The sequence below is a fragment of the Taurulus bubalis genome (genome assembly GCF_910589615.1).
Source record: "Taurulus bubalis genome assembly, chromosome: 3".
NCBI classification, from domain to species: domain Eukaryota; kingdom Metazoa; phylum Chordata; class Actinopteri; order Perciformes; family Cottidae; genus Taurulus; species Taurulus bubalis.
The window spans coordinates 30,737,849-30,758,180 of NC_136591.1; the positions used below are offsets into that span (position 1 = coordinate 30,737,849).

A 20,332-nucleotide genomic window follows, 5' to 3' on the forward strand; every position below is an offset into this window, starting at 1 on the left:
CCTCAGGGTTCTATGCTCCGACCTCAGGGTTCTATGCTCCAACCTCAGGGTTCTATGCTCCAACCTCAGGGTTCTATGTATCCATTATCCAAACCGCTTATCAAATTCAGGGGTGCCGGGCACTGGAGCCGGGCGCTGGAGGCGATCCCAGCTGACAGTGGGCGATGCAGGGTTCCCCTGGACAGGTCGGCAGCTTATCTCAGAGCACAGAGACAGACAACCATCCACACTCACATTCACGCCTACGGGTCCTGAACCCTGAATTGTCCTGTAGCTTTAAATTCAGTTAATTCAGGTGTGAAGTGGTGTCACCCAAAAAAAGCCATGATATTCTATTCTTCTCATCTTCTAAAAAAGAGAAACTTGTGCACAGTGACTTTACCTGTGGTTATGGAAACCACTTCAACTCTATTGTAAGTTACAAAAAACAACTCATAGTATAGTATGATCTTAACTATACTATATATAAATACTATATATTAGTAATTATTATCAATATTTTTTTTATAACTTTTACTATACAATTCTTTCATGATTTTTAAAGACGTAATGACCATGACATACTATACCAATACTTTCATTATTGATAAAAAATAGTATTAAATCAAATAAATGTTTTAAATTCAACTTCAGGAATCTTGGAGACACATTTCCCAGCATTGATATTCCAGATGCACTAGAGGGCGGTATGTGACTACAAAGAGCAAATAAGTCTCTTCTACATGGAACTGCATTCAAAGTTTGGCTCCATTACCACGTGTTTCTAGAAACGTCACATTTACCCATTTCCTGTGACGTAAAGGTGCATTTCTTTGTAGCTTCAGGACGAATAAAATGGACACATGAAATAACAGGACAAGTCCATCTCTTTGCTGTGCATTCCTCTTTTATTACCGTGGTCCTCTTTATATAAGGTGAAGAATGGTTAGAGGTGAGCTCACTGACACCTTGTTGCGACCGCCTGACGTGGAATGTTCTGAAGATATAATAAAACCTTACATCAGATCGCTCATTTAAAACACTTTTTGTTCAGATTAATTTCGCCAGTACTGTGACATTCCTAAAACAGACCCACCCCCCAAACCAAAACGTTTAATTTCACCGCTTTTCAGGAGAAATTAATAAAAGCACATTATAATTATCTATCCACTACTGGACACACAGAGGTTGTTGATCTTGTGTCATCGCACATCAGCAGATGTAAAAGGTGTTGTCCACCTGTTTCACCATTAAAGCTGCATTGCCATCAATGTGAAGGTTAAGGTGAAGTTCAGATGTTTACTCTTCTTTCCTAGCCAGCTACAGCATTACCCTAAGTCTCATTTGCATTCAAGCATTCCACGTTTATATTACTGAAAGTAAAGCGATAGCCCCTTAAACTACCATATTAACATGAATGAGTGTAGATAGTAGACAAAATAACTAGGGAGAAATGACAAAGCCTGCGTTGAGCAGGCGTTTGAGTAGAAACCTCCGAAGAAGAGCAGCATTGTTTATCCTCTACCATGTGACAGCACTGTCCTGATGTCAGGTCTGGTGACTTATTGCATGCTGTCAGTCCTCTTGAACTGATCCAAGGTGAGTTTCAAACGTGTATGGCGGTCCAGTCCGGCGGTCTAGGCATGTTGGCAGCCATCACCCGTGTCCCACAGCCACACCCCAAGCCCCCAGGGTCCTTTTCCACCTGCACCCCAGGGTGAAGCAGCTCTTCTGGGCATGGTTCCAGCTACTCCTCGTCCACGCCTTGTCAGGACAACGGCATGAGGCCCGTCAGTCGTTTGCCCGTCAGTGACTTGCCCTGGTAGGAAGCAGAGAGATGGAGGGAGGTGAGGGCGATCGCTGTTAAAAGCTTTTGTAAGGGTTGAGAAAAAGCAGCGTGGAAGGAAAACTGGAAGAAATTAAAGACTGCAAAACATGTATCAAAGCTCAAAGGAAAATAAATTGTGGACGCATTTATTGATTATGATTCTTCATGCTTATTGTGCAGCTCAACGCATTGTTTGGCAAAGCAAACAAAACCTGACAGAAACTACATGAAGGAAGCAAATAGATTTGAGCAGAGAGGTGTCCTTATCTTCTTATATAGCTTGAGTTGTACATCCTGAAATAAACATGTATCCTGCATACCCTAGTCAATGTTACTGCAAGCCATTCTTTATCCGTGGTAATAACGCTGGATAAATTAATGTATGCAGTGAACAACTAATTACCCAGGGCTCTCATTTATACGCACAAAACAGAGCCTGAAAGAGGCGTACACCACTTCCCAAAAGTTGTGATCTATAATAACAAAACTCTGACCCATGCGTACGGACATTTTGGAGAGACTAGCCGGCGCAAGTATTGGAGCTCCCTTGAGTCACCGCGGTGACTGTCACACACTCTGCCTTCTCCAGTCACTTTAGCTGGCATGTAATTACACTCGTGATGCGTTTACTCTCCGCTCGGCTTCTGCCAATCGGCTTGTAGCTCCGTCACTGAGAGCTAAACACTCAACAAAGTCACGACTGTTTGGTGTCCTGGCTCCTCAATGGTGGCATGCAGCAGAAAGCAGAAAGTCTCTATATCTTCTACCGCAAACTAAAAGTACATATTTTCCGACCTTGAATAAAGAAAGTAACACCTTACTCGCACGCACTCATAGCACTTTGTAACTTTGCTTTTTTGAAGGAATTGTACTTTCTTGATTCTTGTTGTTCTGAGTTTGTACTCGTGGTTGAATGCATTTATTGTAAGTCGCTCTGGATAAAAGCGTCAGCTAAATGAAATGTAATACAGCACCATAGATACTCTAGTCCAGTTAGGACTTAATGGAAGAATTGGGAGGAAACAAGTGTTCAGGGATCCCTTCATCCACAAGCTTCCTCTTGTTAATTGCCGTGATTCACCTTAAAAGAACCACTGATCAGCAGCTCATTTCTGTGCATCAACATTCATAAGGTGCTTTTCTTTTTTTAAATTGACCATTTATGGTTGAATGTAAAGGCGCGTAGAAGGCGGGATGCGAGTCTGAACCACTGTAATTTCTGGGAGTTTTGCTCCCAAAAAAGCTGAGTCACTGTAATCTTTCTTTATTTTTGCTAGTATATAATACCAAATCCCAAACTCTAATTTAATTAATGCAGTTCAAGAGTTGAACGCAGAGCAGCGGGACACTCACCACACTGCGAGTGAACTTCTCCAGGGAGGTGCGGCGGCCCTGCTCGGTTTCGGGCTGGAGAGACAAAGAGAAAGTAAAACGGTGGACAAGTTCAACATTTCAGTGTTCAAAGCCCAAAAGGAATCATTAACGTTATGCAGAATTGAATATGTGGTCATTATAATTATTGCCTTTCCACTTCTCTGCTTCAAAGATAGAAACCTCTGGAGGAAAAGGTGAGTTTGAATAGTTCCAGTGAAGCAGCCAGAAGGCGTATCATTGATGCCCATTTACAAAGCGACCTCTGTGAGATCCCTCCAATGATACTTTACTATGACGTACAATACTATGACTTTTCACAAAATTTATTTTTTGGGGGGCTTTTGTTGCCTTCATTAGAAAAGGTGAAGATTGTCAGTTACGGGGCTTAGAGATGAGAAGATTACTTTTTAATGACAGTTTTGAATGATTTTATACTGGAATTATTTTTTTATTGGATTGTTATGATAAACTATTACTACAACATATTCATGAGAGCATTTCACTTCACGTTCAGGGGCAGCGCAAAATGAGAGCCTGCAGTTTCCACTTTTAGTAACCATGTTTTATATTTAACTAACCAACAGTATTTAAATACGATCCTCAACCTCTACAGCAGTGAAACACACACATCAATGCAGCAGTAATATGAAAGTGTGATATTAAAACATCATGTTATAGTAAAACACTGATGGGGACCATCTTTCTGCAGAATGAGAGCTCTTACTTTTCTCCTTTAAATAAATCTTGCTGATAATACTTACATACTTTCACTCAAGGTTTTGAATGCAGGACTTTTAATGAAATGGAGTATGTTCTCAATGTAGTACTTTTACTTCAGTAAAGGATCCATATTCAACTTATAATTCTTCCACCACTTGTACAATCATACAGATTCACACCGACACACTTACTTTCTTCCTCGCCGTCAGCAGGTCCTGGTACACGTTGGAGCGCAGGAAGCGTGTGTAGCTGTCGCTCTTCATCAGCTTGTAGATGTGGTCCTGAGTGGAGGCAGAGAGAGCCCTTGTTTGTAAGTATGTGCTCACTAATGATGTGCAAAACTTGTCAAAGAAAGAAGAGATTACATTTGCAGTTGGTATATGCAATTCAAGTGGCTGCCATAAGGTTTGACATATTTGGGGATTCAATTTGGGAAAAAAAGAATGCAAACTAATACTCTCCAGTTATTCTGGTGTACACAATCAGACTGAATGGTAAATGGACCCGTACAGCGCTTTTCTAGTCTTCCGACCACTCAAAGCGCTTTAACACTACATGACATCATTCACCCATTCACACACTGATGAGAGGAGCTACCATGCAAGGTGCCACATCAGGATGATCAACCATTCATACACCGTAGGCGCAGATACGGGAGCAATTTAGGGTTAAGTGTCTTGCTCAAGGGCACATCGACATGGGCTAGCTGAGCCGGGGATCGAACCGTCGATCGAAGGACGACCCTGCTCACCACTGAGCCACAGTCGCCCACAAGTGGCTAAAGAAGTGGAGGTCTATCATTATCTAAACGGTTATCAATCAGCCTTTTCCCTTTCCCAGTTATCAAAGTTCCCTTGATAGAGTGCTGTCCTGGGTCAGGATCGAGGAAGAACTAGTGGCCCCAACTACTTTGGAGGCATTCCTGTCTTAAACGGGAACTTTAAGATTTTTAAGAATCCAGCACTATGTTTTGTAAAACTATGTGTGGGTGAAATTATTTGGAGACAATTAACTATACAATAATAATTTGAGGGAAAATTAAATGAACCCATTGATCCCCTTTTTTTTCCTTGTGAAAGGGTTTTTACTATCTTTATTGGGGGAGTTTTTCCTGATCTGAGGTCCCGGGACAGGGATGTTATATGTACAGATTGTAAAGCCCTCCGAGGCAAACTTGTATTTGTGATGTTGGGCTTTATAAAATAAACTGAATTGATCAAATTAATATAGTCAATATAATTTTTCCAAGATTTTTTTTGCAAATCAGGGACTGTATTCTCCCAGAAGAAAATAAATATATTCTGAGCCTCCAACAATGAGTAAGACGTTGTTCCACATGATTTGGCATAAAAAAAGTGATATGAGCCTATTCAAGATTTGACAATGAAATGTGAGTGTAAAAATTGCAGAAGACCGATAACAGTTTGATAATAATATAATAGTTGTTCAAGTGACGCTCAATCTCATCTCACTTAGTATACATTATTAAACAACTGGAACCAAAGTATATTAGCTCGACTAAAATGAAGGGAGAGTGACACCTACTGGAGAAAGAAGCTCACATGCTGTATTTGTGTGAAGAAACAAGCGCCTATGAGAGGATGATATTACCTCCTGAATAAACAGATTCAAGGGGAGTTGATTTAATCTCCAGCTGTGTGTATTCTGGCTGTGTCACCAGACAGCATCATTATGAATGAACACAAGAGGTCATGGGTCCATCTGGCTGTAACAACGGGATGTAGAACAATATTGAGACACTGGAAACCGTCTAGCCAATGTGGTTTTAAGTAATGGACTCAGCCGATGACAAAAAGGTTCTACATTTGTCATCGTGAATGTCTGACTAAATTGGTACTAACACCTGGTATAATGAAGTGGTACATTTAGATGCAACTGATATACTCAATGCTCCCTTTATTTTAGTTTGATTTTATCTCTTTACTTGAGTGCTCTTGTGTTGTCCACAGTTGTGTCTCATGTGAAATGGTATGGAAAGCAGCATCCAGGTTTACTTTTGTGGCCTTAGTTCTGTTATTCTCCTCTTTCTATATATTGCTATATAGGATGTTGTCTGTGTTTTCATTAAGAGAAAAACATAAACTAACGAGGGAGCAGTGAGCAGGTCTTTTGAATGTTGTGTTAAACTGTTTTGTTAGGTTGCCCTGTCCAAATATATATAAAAGGAGTTGTGAGAGTGAACTAATCAAGAGTCACTGGGGCAAAACTATGCTTGTATCACATTGCCAACTAACTTTTACATTTTAAGCCTGTAGCAGGAAAATAGTTGACAGACAGCACCCAGACCCCAACACGTCTTTCCACTAACCTTATCCATCTCTCAGCGAGGCCTATTCTCTAGAAATCACTCCACAGTATAAACCCTAGTTGACATTGGTGAAGCGTGTAAGAAAGACAAATGGGGCAGACAACAGTGTGGGATTGAGTTTCTGAAGAGGCAGTACTGACACTGATCACCTGAAGGGATACAAATTAAAAGGGTGATAACGCCATTCTGAATGGGGCTTCCAATAGTTCCCTGCAGTGTGAGAGCTGAGCTGTGTTATTACTGTATACACCTCCTCCTCGTATACATTGGCCTCCGTAAGAACGCATCCTTATAGGAGCTACAGTATGTGGCTGAGAAATCCTGTTGCACAGAATATCAACGACAGATTTAAAAGCTATAGTTCCACCTTTTGAGGTAATACGCTTATTTTGCATTACATTGATAATATTCTCATGTCTGTAAATTAAATATGTAGCTCCAGTCAGCGTCTTATTAGCTTAGGTTGGTATAAAGGTATATCATATTTTATACATCACTTTTTTTTAGGGATTAAACAAACAAGATATAATGTGTCAATTTGTGAGTTTTAGAGGTGCTAGCTGTTTCTCCCTGTTTAAAGTATTTATGCAGAGCTGTTAAATTAAATTTGTATATTTACAGACAAAGTATCACCCAAAAAAAAAAATCTCTCTCTCTCTCCCAAACTCTCTCTCTCTCTCGCTCAACCTTTAGCTGACATGTGGGAACAAAACACGTTTGGATCACAAAAAGAAACTCTGCATGGTATTTTAAGAACATGGATTATTTTCATGCTCTCTCTTTTAAATCTAATTTGTGAATGGCAGTTGTGTGTATTGTTATTCCTGTGTGTGGTAGAGGGAGTTAATGAGGCTCTGTAAAGTGTTTAATTTAAATTGGGAATGTTAAAACTGGAGTATCTGTGGGGTGAGGAAGTACTTTATCTATAATTGTGACAATATTACTGTTCTTGCGCCTCCATAGAAGTCTGTCTAATGAGAATGTTTGACTGGTTGGATGACTGATTTTCAAATCTAATTTTGAGTGTAACAACTTGTTAAGAAGGATGTGATGATACGTTTTCCTGAACTCAAATGCAATCTTACTAATTATACACTCCAAACTACTATTCCTTCCTGTATCTTTTGTTTCCTCACCTGTGCGTCCTCATAGCTGTATCGTCCAGGGTCTTTCAGGTTCTGGCTCGTGCGCTCGTAGCTGTGGGAGTCCAGGTTGATGGAGCTGGGTGCTCCCTCCGCCAGAAACTCCGCCCAAATGTCCTGCGCCCTCTGGGGAACCTCCTGCTGCGGCATCCTCTTCAGGCCCTGCACCGCCAACCAGAACCTGCAATAAAGATCAAACTCCCCTCAGATCATTATTGACTTAAAGATCATGTCAAACAATGCAAATCATTTATTTTTTCTGTGGTAATTTATCTGCAAGAAATTAAGCACTTTGACGCAATTGTATTAAACAAGCCATTTAAGATAGAGTTAAACATTTTTCCCTGGAGAATTATCCACAAATCTAAATGTAAGGTTGGCGCCTTTTACTTTTCCACAGAAAAATTCTGAAATTATTGAATAAAAACATATAGATAAAGTTGTGTCAGTCAGATTGGACAACAAGAAAACGTGACCTCTTTAAAAGATAAATTGTGAAACCTGGAAATAAAAATACTTTTACCACATTAAACATTTTAAAGGCATTCTTTTATATGATTGACTGAGGTGTTTTGGGACGTTCAGACTTGTACATATCCAGTATAAGACAGTTGGTATAAAGGGAAGCATACAATGAACTGTGTTAAACATCAGAGGCAGCAGAGAGCCACAGGCGGACTGCCTCCAATATTAGTTTTGTATCTATATTGATCTGTGGACTGGTTCAGAGATGATAATATTGAGAGAGACACTCTGGGGTCTGCTTCTCGGTTTCTCACTCGCCGTTGCTCTCCCCCTCAGTAGTGCTCTTCCAAAAGCTTCCTCATAAAAGCAAAAGCAATTAAAGGCCAGAAAAAAAGAAACAAGAAGGAGCGAGAGAGACGCGAGGAGGCAAGTAGGATAGCCAAGAGGCGAGTAGTGATAAGGGTGTGGGCTCTCTGTCGTGTATGTGTGCATTGTGTCCGTATTTAGCTCCCAGGCATCAATGACCTCCATGTTATCTCTGAGTTCATTCCCAGACTATAATTCCCAACACATCTCTCGTCTCCTCCTCTCTCTCTCTGCTGTTTGAGATGGTCACTCTCCCTCTCACTCAGACTTATTGCTGCTCCGTTACATAAAGGCCTGAACGCGATGAACGGCCATGAATCTGTTTGTCGAAGGAAGGATGAATATAATATCACCGTGAATCAATAAGCAACAACGCTGTGAAATCAACGTCATTAAATTACAAGAGCACACACTTTCACATTAGTGCGTGCACACACACACTATTATCTGTTTATTATTAGTTCAATAATAATAGCGAGGTTTGCAGTCTTTATGCTAAGCTAGGCTAGAATTGCTGGGAATTTTTAAATATGATCATATTTGTAAATATGTTCTTAGAGGTAAAATCATTTCAGAGAAACCAGTTATGTATCTTGCTGAGCAAAACTCAGAAAGTAACTGACTTTCAAATTGACGTATGCAGCTCAACAGGATAATTTTTCCTACTCTTATGAATTTTCAGTTTATGACATTTTGATTTCGGCTCCAGATCTCCTACGGGGAACAGGAAAATACTTCACTCGTGGTTTGTTTCTTCCTGCGTTTACAAGTGCACAAGTGGGTTGAAATGGTAGGTTGGAACAATAGGGATGCCAAAGAGAAATCTGTCTTTTCTGGCTATTTTCAGAGCAGAGCTTTTAAATAACTGTTGTACTCTTTTCACAATGTCACAAGTCGAAATACCCCCAAAGTGTGATTACACAAAAAGTGTGATTGTACAGCCTTAAATCTACATCGAACATATTGTATGTCAGCAAGTTGAATTTCTCTAAAGCTGAATACCTCTTTCCTCCACTCTCTTTACAAGAAACCCTCAAAGTTAAAGGGACCACCACCACGCAGATGTAAAATATTTCATGAAATGTCGAAAGTAACTATAACATAAAAATATTGTAAATGAGTATTACAGATTCTTGAGTGCTCACCGCAGGTTTTCTGAGCTAAATTCTGACTCCAGGAACTTTAGGAAGAGCTCCTGTCCTGCCGGGTCCTTCAGGGCTTCCTCCAGAGAGAACCCCCACTTCTTCATCCTCTGTAGACTGGGCTCCTTACTGGGAGGGATGGGAGAGGAGATACATATTAATTAGACAGACAGACAGAGTAAACTTGAACCTGAAGTTTCTATAGGGTTGTTAAGATTTGAAAGGTATTTAATTAAAAGGAAATGGTGGAGAAATGCTCAGTGTTGAGAGGGCTGACATGAATTAAGAGGAAGGGATACGACTTTGAGAACTAAAATGCAGTCAATTGTTTAAAAGGGCTGATGTTGATGTGAGATTTGTGTCAGGAAAGCTGCGCTTTATGCCAACACTCATCTGAAATCAGTCACTTTCAATCTCTAAGGGTATGTATTTCTCCGATCCTACAATTAATAATTTCAGCTACATTATTAAACTACATTAGGCACAATGATTATACGTCTGCTCTAATTACTTCCTGCATAATTCAGAACAGGCCAGAGCATAGTACGACTCGTTGAGCTCTGACTGCCCTCTCTTATACTGCAGTTCATTACCTGCATTTGTCAAGAGGACAATTCAAAGGATAACCAATTATTTGACACTTTACAGGTGGATTATTTGATTTGGATTGAATGAGAAAACTGAATGACTGAATTCCATTCACTAATTCAGATAAAAGGCCAATCGCTTACTGATTGTAACTCATTGTAGCATGGTTCAAGAAACAATAAAAAAAAACAAGCTGAAATACTCAAAAAACGTTGTTCCAAAAGATATATTTCACAATGGTCTATTCTTTAAATAGCATAAACAGCCTATCCTCAGACATATCTCATGTAATTTAAAAGAGTAGTCCACTGATTGACAGTGTTATGTGGCTGCAGTGCTCAGAGTTTTTTTTTATTATCAAAATGGATGGAGCAAGTGAGAGATAGTCTTTTTTATAGTCTACACATCCTTCTTCTTGGTCAAAATCTGACACCGACATAACCAATACACTCTAAACATTATCACTTTATATCTGACTGTGATATGTGACTGGCCAGATAAACTATCAAATGATAAGGGCATATTCACTGGCTATGAAAGTGAAACCGCTTTGCTTTCTGTTCTCATACCTGGCCTCCAGATCCCAGAGGGAGGGATCATCGCTGGTCCAGGGGTTGGGCGGCTCCAGTGTCATCACAAACGGATCATAGTCCACGTACTGCTCAGTGTAGCTTATCAGACTGACAAACACACACACACACACACGACAGGTTGAGGGCATAGCTGGTCAAAAGACAAAGTTTAACATTGCACCCATTTCGAATGTTTAAATATTCAATCAATCAATCAATATTTCCTCAGTTTACCTGATGTAATTAATTGTGACTTGAATGCTATCTGAAGTTAATTAAGTAAATTATGAATAAACACATCATTAAGCAGGAACATCTGTTCTGATGTGATCCCCCGACCGCTCTTTGATAGTCTGCAATGAACAAGAACCGAGAGGAGAATAAAGTGCAACAACGACAGCAGGACTCTGAACATGTTTTTCTGCTCGCAGTTTAAATTGCTACTGAAGAATCTAGAACACAACATGGTTTCTTTACGACGTCATGTAAGCCACTGTTGCATCCCTCCATGACATAATACAGTATCTGTAGAGTAGCTATAATACATTAAAAAACAAATGAGTATGCCAGGTCATGGTCAAGGTTTTAGTAATGAAAAATACTCAACACTTCCTCTGAGACTGGGCAATATAACCACAGTTTAGTTTTGTATTTAAACTAATTTAGAACTTTTAATTATGATGACCATCTAATATACGAGAATATGAACTCTACAGAAAACAACTCGCTAGTACTTTAGTCAGACCATTCTTTAGGAGTAACTATCGAGGCAATTGGACCTAAAGAGACACCCTGAGGTTTTGAGTCAGGCCTGGAGCTTGTAAAGTAACAGATAGCACAATATGACACTATTAGCAACAGAACCCAACAAATCAGTCAACCAAGAAAATAAACTAAAACAAGCATTCAGTCAAATATAGGATGTGAGACAAAGACCATGGATAAAACATGTAGACCATAGCTTACATAAGATCAAACAAAAGAAAACGTATCCCAGATGTATGCAGTATAAGTGCACAAGGCAAGGAGAGACTCAGGACCACGGACAGCGACAGCCTGAACACAATCATTAAACCCGTGCTCTTAGTTTGTTTGGGTGTTCATGTGCAGCGCTTTCGTGAAATGCGATCACCATTATACTTCCATAAGTAAAGTTAAAAGATGAAGGTGATTACAAATAAAATGTATGATACTAGTCGCCTTGAATGTTATTACTCAAAATTATTTTGGGGTTAATGCCCCCAAACTATCCAGAGCAATTACACTCAGCTCCGGATGTGGAGTCCAGAGGTTAAAGGAAAGAGCAGCAGCAGTGATCAGTGCGATGCTGTGTAACGTCCCGACTGACTGAGCAGAGGATGGGACCGTCGGGCCAAGTAACACGCGGAGGATAGAGACGAGACACATGCATAAACATACTGTGTATCTATAGGGAGGGTGGACAACATACCAAGAATGCCTGTACAAGTTAATGCAATATATCAGAATAATAAGTTAATAGGTGTAACATTTATGAAGCTTACAATGGGTACATCCTCAAGTCTCTTATTTGCATCCCCGTTTCTCTCACTTGATTTAATGGTGTTAAACTACTTATACTAATAAAGACACAGTTATCATCACTTACAGAGTAGAGATGGTTGATCTCTGTATTCGGTTACCTGGTTAACACACTGAATTGAGTATTTATACACAGTGTGTGGTATTTACAGTATACTGTGTTCGGTGTCCTGCTTATAAGCGCAGGACCGGAAGAATGTCTTTGTCTTATTTATTACGTCTGTATGTTTTGAAATTCTGATTGCAACGCCATTATAAAATAACCCAGAATAGATTTATGGTTTCTCTTGGAAGCTGGAATTTATTTATTCGTCTTAATGTTTCGGGGAAATTGAAATTACACAACTCATCAAACCCGACACTCGGGGACGATCAGCCTCACGTGACTGAATGGAAATGACTATAATAGTATCCATAATAAAGTTATTGAAGGAATTAACAGATCATGAAAAGACAAATCTTTTTTTATAAATGAAGAAAGTGGTTTGTGATCATTTTGTTGATCAGACCTTCAATAAACAAATATTCTAGCAATATATGACTCAGAACTAAATCAAATATATAACTTGAGTTTATTCTGTGATCCGTCTTCACTCTGATATGAAACTTCAGCGATCAGGCCGATCAGCTACAGCATCCAATCAAATAACTGATGATCAATGTCGAGCGTTAAAACACTTCCTAGAAGCTCGCTCTCGTGCCTCCTCGCTCATAGTTCCTCAGAGATCCCTCCTCGCTCTTTGATCCTCGCTCCTCAGAGCAGAAATAAGAGCTCTGGGACGGCTGTCAATATGACTCCTGTTCAAGTGAGAATCAAGGAGCGAGGAAACGACAAATAAGAGACTTGGGATGCACCCAACGTGTGCTTTCCAGTTTGCTCTGATTTGAACCATTTCTACCAGAATGCCAAAACCAAGACGGTAAGATGTTTGAACTGCTTCTAAAGCAAATCAGTTTAATTCCAAGAAATAAATAAAACATCCACCTGACAGTCTTTTCAATTAGGGTGCAGCGACATGCAGAGTTATTTGTTGTTACTTAACTTTTTAAAATAAAGTAAGATTTTAGGAGAACAGACAGAAAGGAGTTTAAAGAAAAATAATCTTTCAAATGTTTTAAAGCAACTAGATTAGATCACTAGATCATTAAAGAGAGGTTAGAAGATTCAGAAATACTCTATGAGCACTGCAAAAATAAGGTTAGGTACGACAGCTCTTATTGTTCTCCTTTCAATGGGCTGTCACATAAATGGGAATGGGAGTGACACGCAGGTTGACTTGTGCTTTGCTCTTGGACCCCTATTCCACAATACCAAACCAATGAAGGGCAAGGAAATCCAGGGAGCAACCACAACCTACTACACCTGTAAACCTAACCCCATTCAGCCACAAACATAAAGCATAAATGCTGTGGAATTTAAACTCATCACACTCTAACACTCTACCAAATGTCAAACACGACCGGTTTAAAACAAATCAGCTCCAACTGCCACTGCTCTTGGTTTAGAGACAGCGCAGCAGATGTGAAAGCAGGCAGGCGTCCTCTTTATGAGAAAAGATGGTGTCTCCTTCTCAGCTAACATGGTGTATGTATTTAAAAGATAAAGATTAGACATGCTCTTCATGATGTGCAGTATTTTTAGATCTGTTTCCTGTACTGTACCTTTCAGCAACTTTAGACATCTTCATACGGTGACGGTCTATCTGGGTGTTCAGGAATAAGATCTGAAAGAGGAGATGACAGGAGTCGGTGCTTATTTATGCTGGTTTTGTACAAAATAAGTAAACAAAACACTATATTAAATGTCGTGAATTTTGTTAAATTTCAGAAAATAAGCATCTTTGTATTGGTATAATAAACAAACAAGACCACGTTTGAGTTGGTTGGCAGCCTCAGTGGTAATATTAGTGTTACTGTTTCTCATAATCAAGATACATTTTCCCATTAACCAGTTGCATGCTGTTGTTTTTGGTTGTCTTCTTGTTTTGTGGTGAAAAACAATCCCTTTGTGCCAGAAAACATTAGAGTTCCTGCAATATTTGACCATGTAGCATAAAGTGTAATATGCAAGGAAGAGCCTGTCAACATACATACATCCATCCTTTGGTGAGCATTTTACCTCTTTCTCTACATCCTCCTTGGTGCCTTTGCTGCAGTGGTGCGAGGGAGTATGCATGGGACTTTGAGACTGTGTTCCCTCCTCCACCAAACCATACACTGACTGGTGGTTTGAAGCGGGAGAGATAAAAGAGACACAATGTGTACTTGTTGTTTTCTCACAGCTCAGATAAAACATGAAAACAGCTGCTAAGAAAGGCACAACGCACTTGTAAAATTAAAGAGGTACAAAATTGAAATTCAAAAATGATTGCTTGCATGAATATGCATGTCATTAAGAAACAGTGTTGTTATGATTGCGTTATTTGTCAATTTATGCCCACAAAAATTTAAGTAATCTGCATTTTAATAAATTCAGTGTCTTTCATGTACATTTATTGTAGTATTTGTTGTATTGTACATTTATCAATCAGATATAGTAAGTGGAGGTATATATTTTTTCTTGAAAAAGACTTTCACCTTCAATGACAAACATAGCATACCAAAGGCTTTTCATTGGAGCTTATACCTTCTTAACTCTATGGGGGTTCATTATGCGTCTACATTTCCTGATGTCCATCTCTGTCGTGTTCACACATCCAGGCTGGAGAAAACACAAGCAAAACATAATAATAATAATAATAATAATAATAATAATAATAATCTTTATTACAGTCAGTACTGGTGATTTTCAATGAACCCAAAGAGAGCTGTGGATGATTAAAAAAAGTAGACAGTATATGTGTGGACGATGAGGTAGATGGCTGCAAATTGTACATGCACACACACACAGAGGCTTACCACAGGTCTGTGGACGTCCCAGAAGGCTCTCTCCTGACTGTCGAGGATCTTCCTCTCCGTTTTATCCTTTTTTCTGTCGATCCTGCAGATGAGCTCAGTCAGTGTGATAAATACAGCATGCAGCTTTGTACATGCAGCCGTTGAATCAGGATAGAAGGACAAGAAGCGGAGAGAGATAGCCTGGATATTATAAAGTCTGCATGCCCATCAGTTTTTAACAATATTGAAGATCATGTGCTCAAAGGCTTGGTATGGTCTGTGCACCATCTCTTGTGTGTGAGCACTGTTCACAACCACTGATGTGTACACACTGCAGCACTGACAGTACACACTGTGGGTCAATCTACCAAAAGGACATCCTTCCTTTGTAGTTCAAATAAAAAAGCATCTCACAGTGTCTTTACTTGGAAATGAAGGCTGTAGCCATCTTGACAGAATGGCATTCCCAAAGATTAAATCATGACATTTTTTACCACAATTTTTGTAGTAAAAGTACCTTAGTTAAAACTGTCCAAGGTGTTCATTTTTCATATGGAGGACATCCAAATTGTAAAAAATGATAATAAAAAAAATCAATATTAAGTCATGTGGACAAAACAACATAGTGTGACCACTGGCTTTTTCAAAACTGTTGGTCACAAATACAAGAAAGCAATTCTCAAAAAGATGCTGCATGCAAGGCACAATCACTAAGTCCTATATTATTATTATATGTTTGCAGGTACACACACGCACACGCACACACACACACACACACACACACACACACACACACACACACACACACACACACACACACACACACACAATATGTCGCGTCCATAATGTTTTCTTTGCATCGAAAGGTCTTGGGACTATGTTGAACATACCGTTCTCTACACCTTGGTTTCGGTGTATGTCAATACATAAATCAAGTGCTGTGGTTCAGTCCGGTATCCATCTGTTTTTTCTTCCTTTTTACCTTCTTCTGTCTCCATTTTCCAAGTCATATAAGATATACCTCAGAAACATACAGCAGTAGACCTCCAGAGCCCTCGCTGGACAGTTAATGTTGTAAGAAGCCCCATGACAGGAGGGTTAATGGAGTCTGTCAGAAACACTCACTGTTCATGACATGGGATGTCATGCACTGAGATTTTATTGTAGTGGGTTTTTTTTACCTTAAGTGTGAGTGACACTGCACACACTGCATGCATCATAGTTTTATGCGTTGCTGTGGTAACAGAGCACACTTACTTGACCTGGGCCTCAGCCTGCATGTAGATAAACTCCCACTTCCTGGCAAAGGCTCTCTGCAGCCTGGCTAGGTTCTCCTGTTGGAGAGGAGAAAGAGACACAGATAGGTTGTGATAAAAAAATCTCAAAAGAAACATTATAACACTTAATTAAAATTAAAACAACAGTTTTGAAGTTTCTGAGATAATATAGACATATTATATTATTACAGACGCACATGAATCTGACCTTCAGGTGATTGTGATGTTCTGCCTTGAGCTTGACACAAATCAATGAGAAGTATTGATCTGTTTCTAAAGGAAAAATCTAGCACTCACCGCCTCATAATCTGCCAGCTCCAGTCTGGTCTTGTTCTGCATGGTCCGCTTGCACAGGTAAATGGCTGCAAGAGGGAAGAGATACCGTCAGAAACTGGGATGTATCAGTTGGCCTACCCACATTCCCTTTCATCCATGCATCTCTCATCCACTATGCACCTGCCTCACCTCTCCTCACCTCCCATGGTATGAGAGTATAATCAGTTTTGGAGGCCACCTGTCCACCTATGTGTTGCTTTAGGAAAATAAGGTGGAGTGTGAAGAGGCCCTGAGCTCTAAACTCCAACCATCTGTGAAAGGATGAAGGACAGGAAGTGGAGTGGTGGTCCCCTCTACAGCAAAGGGTACAAGTTGTGCTACAGTCTATCGCTCAGTGGGAGGCCATTGGTATTTCTATTCAGGTATAACCTGGTACATAGGTGTGTTTAATCCTATAAAGAGGGTACTATCATTAAGCTTTTCACTATATCAAATCCCCTTTATTTACACTGTATATGATACAATATCCATTTAATGCATTTATATTCTGTAATTACCTCTCTAGAAGTTAGTTTTCATTGTTAGTGGACCTCCCACATGGGATGCAGGTTTCCTCAGAAACTCAAAATGATTAAATCATTGTATTGTTAGCAGCTCTTTAGCCAGATAAACCACTAGACCGTGTTGAAAAGAAACTGAACTTCATTCAGCCTTTGAATGAAAAGTTACAAAAATTGTTTTGCAGTAAAATTAAAACATGAAATTGAACTTCAAGTTTGGCAGACATCATATACGACTGGTTGAAAGCAACACATTTAAACACTCAGTATATGCAAACCAACATATTGGCCCAGCCCTGAATAAATATTTTGTTTTCGACGTGTCATAGCACTTTCACACATTTGCATCTGAAGCAGAAACTGAGACAATTATCTAAACAGTATAGTTGTTTCTGCAGATAAGATTAACATTGTGGGAGTTGAGCTGTACTCTACAGCCGAGCTATAAATATTCACTTACAGCTACACAAGAATTAGTTTTCAGTCTTTATTTAATTAGATGTTGCTTGGTGAAGATAAAAGAAGATTTGTAGGAATAATTTTTTTTAAGTGCTGTTTGGGATCCAGATTGATCCCTTTATTAGTTCTGAATATAAACAAGTAAAGGTCACAGTTATGTATGGATGATTGCATTATGCTGATTTTGGAAGTGTAGAATGCACTCAACTTTACCTTTAAAAGCAAGTGAAAGCGCTATGAATTTAATTTACAGACCGAGTAGTATGACAGTTGAGACATTGATACTGATCAATACTCCTTCAGATATCATATTGTTGTCTTTGAGCCGTTCACTGGCACTACGCATATTTCTATATTACAACACTATTCGAGGATTATCAATTTGATGAAAAAACATGTATCCTTCAAACATGGAGGCATAAATACTGAAAAAAGATTTCTCTCAAGATGTGTGAGAAAATAAAAACAAAAATGTTAACATTAATGTATCCCTCTTACCATAATCTGTGTTCTCAGGCTCCCAGCAGTTGGACGGCCAAAAATACGGTGCCTGGCGGGAAAACAAAGTGAAAAATTGAGCGTGAAAAGACGTGGCTCAACCAGAGGTTAGTATTTCAAGGACGTAGAGACAATGCAGGCAATTGCATACTTTAAAATCTTGTGGTGACGACCACCTTTACGAGACCGTTGTGATGCCTCTGACACACACCAGTGCACATGATTGCAATGCACCACTATGTGAGCAATACAATGTCTTTTATTAACAGTATTGAACAGATTCAGAACAGCTGACTCCTAAAACTTTTCTCCTGGTAAGTGGCATCCTGGGGTACTGCAGAGGCGTGGGAGTACCGCAGCAGCACAACAAAGTGAGAAGCGATGAAAGCTGCAAAATAAACAATGGGAGAGCAGAATAATAAAGCCAACAGGCAAAGCACAGATGTTGATAAGATTGTTTTTTGACGTGGCTCGCAGGGTTTTGAATCGCAGTTTGTTGGAAAAATCATCTTTAGTTGTTTCAATGAAGAGAGATTGTTACAGGGAGTTAATTATTTTGATTATCCTCCTCTGTGTTTCTCTTTGACTGGAAAAGGAAATGCTAATGAATGGTGATTATCTCCATGTAGCTTTTCTCCGATGGTGAATGGCCCTCTTCCTCCTCCTCATCTTGTCTTGTCTTCCACTTCACTTTGAAGGAGAACCAAGGTCAAAGCCCGGTAATGTGCACTTCCGTCTCGTTTAATTTAACTGCTTCTCTAGCTAGAGACTCAACCCTCCAACAAGACTCGGTGAATAGGAAGGAGGAAGATGCTACACAGAGATCATTCTTATCTCATTGGTGCCGCCTTGCCGTTCCCCACTGAGGAATGAAAACAGTGTTTCCTATTTTTAATTAGGAAATTCTGGATACAACTGTCTGACATAGTTAATCAGTGCCTTTAATGGCACCGTTTTATCTCTGAACCGTCAAGGAGGAGTAAAATGTCTTTCTTTTTGTCCCATAATGAGACTCTAACTCTAGTGCACTACTCCACTACAGGTTTTCTGTAGCCGCCTACTCCCCCAAACCCAAACCTGCTTCCCTGCCTCGCTTGATGAATATTTCAACAGATCACCATTCATTTTTAATAGGGTCACAGGATCCCAATATAGTACTGAAAACGCTGTAGACATCGGACAGTGCCTTTTGTCAAGATCAAGATGTGTGTGTTGTAATTACATTACACAACAAGTAATCTTCAACGGTTGATTACGGTCTTTATGAAAAGCAAGCGCCCTCACAATCAGATTAACTTCGCTGGACTTTTTAATATCGTTCACACTAATGCAGGATTAATTTGAGTTTAGGTCTGTTAAGAAAGGCACAGGAAATTTGCATTTATATAAGAAAAATAAAGAGCCATTATTAGAAAATCAAGCAATTACAAGAATGGCATTCTAGTGGAGGCCCTGGCTTTGTGTAGTTTAACCACTTATCAAGCTCTTTTCACTTGTTGAAATCTCCACGAGCATAGCTTTAACAAGACTTAGCAGAACAGTGCTTTGAGCACCATGACAATGCTAACATGCCAATAGTTAGCAGATATCATGTTATGTGCTATTTAGCACTAGTGACAAAGTATTGCTGGGGCTGATGGGAATATGTCATTATTGTTTCAGGTATTTGGTCATGAAGTAAAGTTTGGGATAATTTAATATGGCGCTACGTGCTAGATGAAAAGTCGGGGACCAAGTGACAACACATGCATTGCTAAAAATAAACGTTTCTACACAGGTATGTTATTGTTTCTTAAAACAAGAAACATTTCCACAATAGTTCTTCCTGTCACTACGAGGACATACTTTTGAATATTGAATCTATACATTGAGGATCTGGAATGCTGCCATGCAATATTGTGCATTTACTGTAAAGTAAATCCTTTACTCAGTGTGTTGTAAACTAATCCAGCAGATGTCTCTCGAAATTCAATCTCAGGTCAGAAAAAGCAGAATCAGATACTTTCTTAGTTCTCTCAGCAATGACCTCATACATGTAATGGTAATTATAACAATGTTTAAAAAAATCAATTTGTTAGCCTTGTTGGCAACATTTGATATTCCACTCAGTATCAGGTGACAATAGAGAAGTTCAATAAGGAGTCAATTACCAATTGCAGGTGTCCCAACTGACTATGTAACCCTCTTAGCACGAGACACACCAAAAAGCAAATGCTCACAGAATTCTCTTCACTGCACGCCGTCGGTCATGAACCATCTAAATATAGAGAACATGTTATATTGATACTAACCACGTCTGCCTGCTGCAGCCTCCCCTGTG

The 20,332-nt window shown here is 39.5% G+C and overlaps 1 protein-coding gene across 1 annotated transcript in view; it reads right to left on the bottom strand.

Annotated features, from left to right (window-relative positions):
* Positions 1-1,747: 1,747 nt before the first annotated feature.
* The window catches only part of LOC306734890 (regulator of G-protein signaling 6-like), a gene marked incomplete at both ends in the record, with an annotated part of 70,140 nt that continues 51,555 nt past the window's right edge, over positions 1,748-20,332 (bottom strand). The window contains 13 exons of the mRNA XM_079216298.1: positions 1,748-1,798; positions 3,161-3,214; positions 4,093-4,182; positions 7,367-7,553; positions 9,349-9,474; positions 10,503-10,613; positions 13,728-13,789; positions 14,185-14,286; positions 14,692-14,766; positions 14,964-15,045; positions 16,200-16,276; positions 16,517-16,581; positions 18,013-18,064. Of these exons, the coding sequence (XP_079072424.1) occupies positions 1,748-1,798; positions 3,161-3,214; positions 4,093-4,182; positions 7,367-7,553; positions 9,349-9,474; positions 10,503-10,613; positions 13,728-13,789; positions 14,185-14,286; positions 14,692-14,766; positions 14,964-15,045; positions 16,200-16,276; positions 16,517-16,581; positions 18,013-18,064 (1,134 nt within the window). The remainder of the gene's footprint in view (positions 1,799-3,160; positions 3,215-4,092; positions 4,183-7,366; positions 7,554-9,348; positions 9,475-10,502; positions 10,614-13,727; positions 13,790-14,184; positions 14,287-14,691; positions 14,767-14,963; positions 15,046-16,199; positions 16,277-16,516; positions 16,582-18,012; positions 18,065-20,332) is intronic.